Source organism: Bos grunniens, chromosome 22 (assembly GCF_055505025.1).
Source record: "Bos grunniens cultivar Pamir isolate PY7600 chromosome 22, Bosgru_T2T1.0, whole genome shotgun sequence".
Taxonomy (NCBI): Eukaryota; Metazoa; Chordata; class Mammalia; order Artiodactyla; family Bovidae; genus Bos; species Bos grunniens.
Window position 1 is genome coordinate 58615072 of NC_141186.1, and position 9944 is coordinate 58625015.

General features: G+C 58.5%; 1 protein-coding gene across 3 annotated transcripts in view; it reads left to right on the top strand.

Annotated features, from left to right (window-relative positions):
- WNT7A (Wnt family member 7A) overlaps window positions 1–9674 on the top strand; it is a 65717-nt gene extending 56043 nt beyond the window's left edge. The window contains exon 5 of one of the 3 annotated variants that reach the window (XM_086368944.1): window positions 7325–7694. In XM_086368944.1, coding sequence (XP_086225070.1) covers window positions 7325–7554 — 230 coding nt within the window. In that variant the 3' untranslated portion in view covers window positions 7555–7694. Of the gene's footprint in view, window positions 1–941; window positions 6698–7324 lie in introns of those variants that run through there. The other 2 variants (XM_086368945.1, XM_086368943.1) reach the window with 2 other exon arrangements.
- The last annotated feature ends 270 nt before the right edge of the window (window positions 9675–9944 follow it).

A 9944-nucleotide genomic window follows, 5' to 3' on the forward strand; every position in this document is an offset into this window, starting at 1 on the left:
CAGTGCAATTGAGCAGAAGGTGCAGAGTTTTCCCAGATGCCCCTGGAGTCTCACACACACCGTCTCCCGGGACTGGAGTGAGTGGTACCTTTGTTACAGCCAATGAGCGGACTTTAAACAATCATAAATCCTGCTCCTGGCCACCACTGGCTGTCCTGTCCTCACACAATAAGACCCCGTCTCGCAGCCCAGGGAGACAGGCAGACTGAAGGTCATGGGGTGGCCTGGATGGACTCCTGGAACAGGAAGGGGACAGAAGGTCCCAACCCAGGGGATCCAAATGAAGTACGGACTTCACTGAATAAGCGGATATTAGAAGAAGAGAGTGGCTCGGTCGTGTCTGACTCTTTGTGACCCCCAAGACATACAGTCCATGGAATTCTCCAGGCCAGAACACTGGAGTGGGTAGCCGTTCCCTTCTCCAGGGGATCTTCCCAACCCAGGGATCGAACCCAGGTCTCCCGCAGTGCAGGCGGATTCTTCACCAGCTGAGCCGCCAGGGACGCCCTTAGCTCGTTCGTTAATTTACCGTGCTGATAAGTGTACGTTATGCTGAGCGGAGGTGTTAGGCGCAGGCAAAACGGGCGAAGGATGCACTGGGGCCTCTGTGCTTTCTCCACACTTGCCCAGTGAATGTGGAGCTTCTTGGCGCTTCTCCCCCTCCCTCCCATCCACCCTGCATGCCAGCCCTCTGGGTCACCGCAGGGCACCGAGCTGAGCTTCCGTGCTGCACGGCACCTGCTTTGCACACGGCCGTGTGTACACGTCAGTGCTGCTCTCGCAGCTCGTCCCACCCCACCCCTGCCCCACTGTGTGCACGAGTCCGTCCTTTCCAGCTGCATGTCTGTTCCTGCCCTGCCGTAGGGCTTCATCGCCGTTTTTCTAGATTCCACATGTGTGTGTAAACGTGTGTTTTTCTGACTGACTTCACTCTGCGACAGGCTCCAGGTTCACCCACATCACCTGGTATACTTATGGCTGATGGACGATGCTGTACACCAGGAATACACATCATATGCCACTAAAAACAGAAAAACCAAGCCACTGCTCCTGAGCATGGTCAGCAGAGCCTGTGGGAGGCCCCCTCCTGGGCTCCGCGCAGCCCTGGCCCTGTTCAGCGGAAGCCTCGGGCCCTCTGCCCTCCGGCCGCTGGCCCCAGTGTCCGTCCCATAAGGGGCCTGTGCTGCCCCACCCCGGCCTGCCCTGGGCCTCTGCTTCTGCTGGAGCATCCCCTCCTTCAGAGAGGATGTCCCGCCCGGCGGTGTCACGCGGCTGCCTGCCTCCCACCCCCACACTCCGCACCCTTGACCCAGCTCCACCATCTTCGTCTGGCTTATTCTCTTATTTGAGGCAGGTGCCTGCGCCCTGCTTCCCCACGGGCTCTTTGCATGGGCGCAGGTTCTGTGGCTCAACGTTACTCACCAGGTGAGTCCCCGGTCCTCACCTGGAGCCACTTCCATGAAGGCCAGTCCCTGCCCTGCCTGACCGGCGGTGACAGGTGGGGTGAGGGGCAGGAGCAGAACTCAGAGGGCCTTGCAATCTGCTTTCTCGGTGGCCTTTCCTTCCATCTCGAGAGGTCTCTGCATCAAGAATGCCAATGTGGCATCGCCCGGGCAGTCTCATGGGCCCGGTCGTTAAGCCAGGAAGGACCCAGAAGTGCAGCCATGGGCAGAAATACTGACAGTGGTCCACTCAGGCGGCTCCAGGCCCCCACTGCCCCTCCCCGGGGCCCCTGACCTTCCCTCCATCGGCGATGCAGGGCCCCTAGGACCCTGGAAGCTCGGGATGGGTGCTTGAGCCTGGGGTACCAGCTGTGCCAGGGTGTGAAGGCACTTGTTGCTGATTTCTCTCTGGACATCTCCTGAGTGCACCGGCCACGGGCCAGGCCACGGGGAAGGTGCACGGACCCGTGACTGCCTGACCCAGAACTGCAGCCCAGGCCCCAAGTGGGAGGGCCCCGGAAGGCCCCCCGCCCCGGGCAGCTCGGATGCTGGCAGCCAAGCCTGGCTTTGTCCCACATGCATTTCCTCTGCTCGCACCCCCTTGCCTGGGGGAGAGGGCTCGGTGCCCGTCCGAGTGACCAGTCCTGGCCAGCGCGGCTGTGATTCCGCCCAGCTTAATGCGGACTTAATGTGATCACCGAGCTCTCAAAATGCAGAGTCTGCAGGGTTAATTAACGGGCTGGGTGTCATGCGATCAGGGGCCCATGCAAGTGCTGCCAGGGCCGCAGGTCATGGTGGCCCTGGAGGAGGAGGGAGGCGGTGAGCTGGAGGCGGCCGCCCGGGCGTCTGGCCCTGGCGCTGGGGCTCGCCGCCTGGGGGGCCGCCACCAGGGACACACTCGGTGTCACCCAGTGCTTCCTCACAACCGGCCAAGAACTTGTTTCTTTTTAAAGCCAACTTAGTTACAGTCTACTGCACACACCGTGCGTGGCCCTCACCCAAAGGGCGCAGTTCAGCACTGTTTGATATCGTCACACGTGTGCACAGCCACCCACAGTCAGCTTACCTGCAGAAGAGCCCTGCACCCTCCAGCACTCGCCCCCCACTTCTCGGGCCTGCCTCCTGTCTGCACAGCGCTGCCTCTCCCGGATGTCGCCGGTAAATGCGATGAGACCGGAGCTGGTCCTGTGGGTCTGGCTTCGGTCACAGCGCCGCGTAATCAGGGTGCTCTGTGGCAGGGTTGGCACCCCATCCCTTTTCATGGGTGATACTCTGCGTGCGGGCGGCCCACGTTTTCTCTCTCCACCCGTCGGTGCTCGTCTGGGTCGTTTCCACTTTGGGGCTGTTGTAAAGGGTGTTGCTGTAAACGTTGTTTAATCCATTTTTTACATGGATGTGTGTGTGCAGGCTTCCCTTCTGTTAAGTATATTGACTCGCCGGGTTACCTCCTCCTGAAGGCTGAGCATCTGGGGTCAACAGGACCCTGGACACGGGCCCATCCCTGGAGATGGGGATCTGATCTGGTCACCTCTCTGGCCCCAGCACCCACAAAGGCCCAGCCCAGAGATAGAACTAATGGCGACTTTTGGAACATCTGATTCTCTCCCAGCCACACCCCCCTGCAACTTTTGCCACAAAAGATCGAATTGTCTTCACTCCATGTTTACTGAAGGCAGCTGAGGCTCAGAGTGGGAGTGACAATCCCAAGGTCACACAGCAAATAAGCAGCCACCAACCACTTGACTCACACCCCTCGGCAATAAGACCCTGGCCTCCGAACACCGCACAGACCAGCTCTAGGAGGTAGCTGACCCTTAGCTTTTGCCTTGTTAAGTGGAATCATGAAGTAAGACACCACCTATAAAAGCATGGACCCAGGTGTGCACAGGTGATGAACAGATTTCTCGTTATCCTTGCTCTAACATCTTACAGAAAAACTGAAATGACCTCTGTGGCCAACCCAACACCTAGGGAGAATTGCTGGGTGTCTCGGGGTGCCCGAGCAGCTCCAGAAGAGCGCCCCAGACTGGGCGGCACGGGAGCAAAACAACAGCAACGTGCTTCTCCCAGTTCTGGGAGCAGGGGGCCCAAGGTGCGGCTTGTGCCCTGGTGAGGACCCGCTTCCTGGCTCTCAGCCGGGACCTTCTCTCGGTCCTCCTGGGCTGGAAGGGGCTCTCTGGAGCTTCCTTCACGAGGCACCAAGAGCATTCATGAGGGCTTCATTTGTGACTGACGACCCTCCCAAAGGATCCCCACTACCCTCCCTTTGGGGGCTAGGATTTCAGCCTGTGAGATGAGGGGTGGGGAGCACGGTCCCGGGTCATTCGGTAGCCGTGTGTTTAACACGGAGGAGCTGCCAGCCTGTCTCTGGGGGCTCGCCTGCTCACATCCCCCCCAGCAGCACACGAGGCCACACTTCTCCACATCCTGCTGCAACGGCGGCCCTCTCTTTCCTCTCGCGCACCCCGGTGGGTGGTGCGTGCTGTCTCACCGCGGTGCTGATCCGTGTTTTCCCGGAGCTACTGACGTGCATTCTCTCTCCCTGTGCTTGTGGGCTCCTGCGCCCGTTGCATTTTTATAAATTGCAAGTGCAGCTCACGTACAAAAAGAGCTCTCAGATCGTCTACGAGGATTTAAAGGAATAAAGAGAAAGCGCCCATATCAAGGAACAGAACGCTGCCAGGACTCCAGGAGCCCCTGGGTGACCCTAGCCAGCCGTGCCTCGCCTTCCACCCCAGGGATACCCTGTCTCGGTATACCTGTGACTCTCCTTTCTCTCCAGTCCATTCTGCCGCCTTTGGACGTGATACGCACGCAGTCATTCCGCGCAGCGCTCCCATGGCTGCCCCCTTCCCTCCCCACTGTGTTCCGAGGTTGACCTCTGCTGCTCTGGCTGTTCAAGGTCCCTGTCCTCGAGGGCCCCGTTGAGCCCACTCACCTCCGTTTATCCGTCTTACCATGGATGGACATCAGATCGTGCCCACAAAGCCGTCACAAACGCTGCTGGCAGGAACATCCCTGAACCTGTTTCCGGGCATGTGATATGCAGGGCAAGCGCCTCGGAGGGAACCACTTCCAAGCCAGGTGCTCCGCGTCCTCACCCCTGCTCAGTGTCAGAACCTGTTCTGAATGCCCCTCACCCCAGGCATCCGTGTGGGAGGCTCTGATGCTCTAAGATCCACCAGCCAGGGCATCAGGCCCCAGAAACGCCTGCTGAACTCTGCCCCCAACACACACGACACCTGCTTTTTAGGCCAACACGGAAAGGTGACACCTGGGGACTGTCTGCTCACTGATGACCACAAGGGACATCTGCGTGACTTGGGGGGCTGCTCCCCCCACCAGCTGCACCATGTGGGGATCACACAACAGGTGTCCTGGAAGCAGGCGTTCAGCTGAGTCCCAGGACACTCTGGTGCCCTGGCCTCGCTGGCGTGTTTAAGTACAGACACTGTGGGTTTCCTTCCTGTTGAGTATCGTGACCAATCACCTCTTGGACTCGGAGCGTCTGGGGCCAAGCGGACCCTGCACACAGGCCTGTCCTTGGAGACAGGGATCTGACCTGGTCACCTCTGTGTCCCCAGCACCCACACAGGCCCAGCCCAGAGGCAGAACTAATGGCTACTTTTGGAACATCAGGTTCTATCCCGGCCCCCTTAACTTTTGTCAGAGAAGATGCTCCCGTCACTCCATGTTCACTGAAGGCAGCTGAGGCTCAGAGAGGGGGATTGACAACCCCAAGATCACACAGCAAGTATTCAGCCACCAAGCACTTGACTCGCACCCCTCGACAACAAGACTCTGGCCTCCGAACACCTCACAGACCCGCTCTGGGAGTCAGCCGAGCCTTGGTTTTTGCCTCGTTAAATGGAATCCTACTAACCCCAGAGTTAAATAAGACGCCAGTGCACGGGCTGCCCTGGTGGCTTGGTGGTAAGGAGTCCACCTGCCAGTGCAGGAGACGCAGTTTGACCCCTGGGTCGGGAAGATGCCCTGGAGAAGGGAATGGCGACCCACTCCAGTCTTCTTGCCTGGAGAATCGCATGGTCAGAGGAGCCTGTCGGGCTGCGGTCTATGGGGTTGCAAAGCGTCGGATACAACTTAGCAGCGAAATAACAACATAAAGGCATGGACCCAGAGTGTGCCCAGGCCATTCCCTCCCTCCCGCACTCAGCCTGTCGCTGTCACAGGCAAAGGCAGCCGGGCAGTGTGGATGAAGGACCGCTCACACGCTCACACGCAGTGACCCAGAAACGGCGCCCACCAGCACGTGCCCATCCCGTGCCTGGCGCACAGCAGCGAGGGCCTGTTAGGATGACATCAGGCTGAAGATGGCCTGGAAGGAGGAGACACTGTGACCCCAAAGATGCCTCTTCATGCACAGAGTTTAAATCAATTTACAACAGAAAGAAAGGAGGGAGGGAAGGAGACAAAAACTGGAAAAAAAAAAAACTCAACCTAGATAGCAATATAAATATCCTGTCCTGTGGGGGGTTTGGTAAACGTTGTCTTCTTTAATTGTTGGGCTATTCCAAGAGCTGCCTCATTGGAAGAGGCCCTGACGCTGGGAAAGATTGAGGTCAGGAGGGGAAGGAGGTGACGGAGGATGAGACTGTGGGATGGCATCACCGACTCGACGGACGTGAGTTTGAACAAACTCCGGGAGATGGGGAAGGACAGGGAGGCCTGCTGCGCTGCAGTCCATGGGGTCGCAGAGAGTCGCTCAGACGTGTCCACAGCGGGGCCAGCAAAATCCAGGCCATGGGCCATCTCGGCCCATTTCTGAAAATAAAGACGGCACGGAGCCCAGTCGTCAGCTGTGCCTTTCCTGGAACCTTCTGTCACTGCCGTCACGTAGTAGGTCCTCTTTTGTGCCCGGCTTCTTCCGTGCCACGTTGTGTCTTAGATAGCTGAGCTTCCTGTGTGTCTCAGAAGTCCGCCCTCTCTCCTTTCTGACCAGCATCTCACTGGAGGGTTATAATGAAGTACAGCCGTCGCCCTGGTTCTGCACATGGGGAAACAAGCAAGCTGCCTGAGGGCGCTCAGCAGGCTCATGTTAGATCTGGGACTTAAACCAGTCCTTACGGCTCCAGGGAACAGTAAGAACGGGGGCGAGCCGAGGGCTGCCAGCCCGGGAGGGAGGCGGAGGCTGGCACAGCTCCGTGTATCACTGCCCGGGTGGCCGAGCTGGCCGAGGTGAGCCAGACGCCGCTGGACCGCCGTGCTGGCCTCTGTGGCCAGCTCCCACGCCAGCAGGTCAGCGCCCAGCTGCTCTGGTTATGAATAATTTCGAGCATCACTCCGGAGTTGCCGGGTACCTGTTCTGTTGGCCTGGCAGAACACCTCGCAGCCTGCCTTTGAAAGTCTCCTCCTGGCTTTCAAACGTTGGTTCTGAAGTGATTTTAAGCCGGCGCAGCCCTGAGAGAACCCACGTGTGGTTAAGACGGGCCTGCGTGGATCTAAGCAGCAGCATGAGGCCCCCTCGGGGTTGGGAGCAGGGAGAGCAGGTGAGTCCTGGGGAGGCTTTGCATCCAGGTTTGAGCTTCCAGCACCAGAAAGATAGTAAGCGAAAGTGGAAGTGGCTCAGTCGTGTTCGCCTCTTTGCGACTGCATGGACTATACAGTCCATGGGATTTTCCAGGCCAGAATTCTGGAGTGCATACCCTTGCCCTTCTCCAGGGGATCTTCCCAACCCCAGGATCGCACCCAGGTCTCCCACATTGCAGGCAGATTCTTTACCAGCTGAGCCAGCAGGGCAGCCTCCCGGAAAGAAAAGTACAGGCCAAACCCGCCAGGCGGGGCAGCAGGGCGGGTGGGGGGTGGCCCCGGGGCGCCCCGCGGCCCTGCCGTGACAAGCTGTGCTCTCCCCACCGCCCCCACAGATCCTGGAGGAAAACATGAAGCTGGAGTGCAAGTGCCACGGCGTGTCGGGCTCCTGCACCACGAAGACCTGCTGGACCACGCTGCCGCAGTTCCGCGAGCTGGGCTACGTGCTCAAGGACAAGTACAACGAGGCGGTCCACGTGGAGCCCGTGCGCGCCAGCCGCAACAAGCGGCCCGCCTTCCTCAAGATCAAGAAGCCGCTGTCCTACCGCAAGCCCATGGACACTGAGCTGGTGTACATCGAGAAGTCGCCCAGCTACTGCGAGGAGGACCCGGCGACGGGCAGCGTGGGCACGCAGGGCCGCGCCTGCAACAAGACGGCGCCCCAGGCCAGCGGCTGCGACCTCATGTGCTGCGGCCGCGGCTACAACACCCACCAGTACGCCCGCGTGTGGCAGTGCAACTGCAAGTTCCACTGGTGCTGCTACGTCAAGTGTAACACGTGCAGCGAGCGCACCGAGGTCTACACGTGCAAGTGAGCGGCGGGCGGCGGGCCCGGGCCACGCGCAGGGCGGGGCGGCGGAGGGCCTGCGCGCTCCCGCGGCCCGGCCGCAACCTCCACAGCTTCCCGCCCCAATCTCCACAGCGCTGCTGAGCTTGTCTTGTCTGCTGGCACGGGGGGCGGGGCGGGGGGACCCTGACGGTGGGGAGGGGGGCGGGGGACCCCTCCCGGGCCCCAAGACGTCATCCACGCCCCACCCAGACACCGCCTTCTGCCGGAGCGGAGCCTGAAACACCAGACCCCGGGGGCCTCAACAGTAATAGCAATATTTAACAATTTATTCTGATATTAAATAATAATAATTTATTTAATTAAACAAGAACCCTTCCACCTCCTCGGGATCCGTTTTCTGCAATCAACGTGGACCTCTGGCTTTCCCTGTGGGATGTTCTGCTGCTAGGACGAGGAGTGGAGTAGAACTGTGCGTAGTGATTCTTCAGGCAGATCTTTTTCCTAGCTGATTTCGCGAAGACCCCCTTGCCGCACTAGATGTTCAAGCGCAAGGGCAGACATCCTTTCTACGTATATAGATACACACACACACACACATTTTTTTTGCTGTTTGCTGCTAATTCTCCAGAGATTTAAGCTGGTCTGGAATTGGGAGACGTTTTCTAGAATACGGTTCCCAGCCTGTAGTCCTCCCCAGCTCAAATCTCCCCATTAGAAAAGTCCAGTTTGGAACAGAGAGAGAGAGAGAGGGGAAAGGTAATGCTAAACCCCCCAGCAGTTCCCACCTTCTAGAAAGTGAGCCACTGGATAAGAGAGAATATTTTGTAAGAGACTATTTTTATATGAATATTTTATTTATATTGAGTCCGCCTGTATCATTCCACAGCCTGTGCTGCTTCTTAATCCCGGTACTCCCTTTGGGGTAAGGAGGGGCTAGGCCTCACGGACACCCTGACTTACACGGCTGGCTCTCCAGCCCTGTTGGCCAAGTGGGTAGGAGCAGCCCCAGACGCCTGGGCCGTGGTGTCGTCAGCTTCCCCGAGAAGGAGGCAGGGCCCTGACCCCGGCCTTTGGAGCAGGGCCCCCGAGTGGCGACCTTGAGCGGAGCCGTGTGGAGCACAGGCTCGTGTCCCGGGCCCCACGTGACTGTCACAGGGACACGTCATAACCGCTTGGCAGAAGTCACCAAGGGAGCCCGCTCCTCCTCAGGATGCCCTGCCGCTGCTGGGCACTCTCAGTTACGGGGCAGCAGAGCTGGGCGAGGGGCTCCCTCGAGCAGCAGGGCTTCCTGGATGGCACAGTCCCAGGGCACAGAAAGGTGTGGATGAGGCCTCTGCACTGGGTCCACCGGTGTCCAGCGCCTCTCAACCTGGAAGTCTCTCCTCCAGGAGGGTGTGGGTGTTCTAATGCGTGTGTTTGCATTTCCCTGTGTGTGTGTGTATGTGTGTGAGACACACATACACACACACTTTAGGGATGCTTAGCACTGTCGTGTGACGCCCGCTCAAGCACCTTCCGGGTGCCAACGTGTACGTCTTGTGTGCTCCTGCATGTACATGGCTATCTGTGTATCTCTCTCCACGTGCCTGGGAGATTCAGGGTGCTGTGTGCCTGTTGCTCTTCTGGTCCTGGGGGTGTCTGCTTGCGGGTGAGGGCTTGTGGTGTGATGCAGGTTGCTGGGATCTTTGGCGATTGTGTTGAGCCACCAAGAAGAGATGGCACCTCTGAACTCTGTGCCCACAGACACTGATGAAACTGATACCTCTGAGACAACAGCCCCCTGGCCCCACACACTGGGAGCCCCTCGGTGCCTCTAGGCTGTGTCAGACTCCCCGATGCTAGCAGTGGGGCTGGATCACAGCATGGACAAATAAAATGACTGGACAGTTGCTTGACTTCTTCCCTTGGACCTTTTTTGTCTTCTTTACATGGGTGTCTGGATGTGCAGGCATGCAAAGGGATGAGTGGATGGACAGATGAATGAGTGGATGGGTGGATAGAAAGATGGATGGGTGAGTGGGTGGATGAATAAGTAGATGGTAATGGATGGGTGGGTAAGTGGGTAGGAGGTGGATGAGTGAGTGGATAGTTGGATGTATAGATGGGTGAGTAATGGATAGGGGGGTGAGTGGGTCACTAGATGGATAGGTGAATGGATGGGTGGA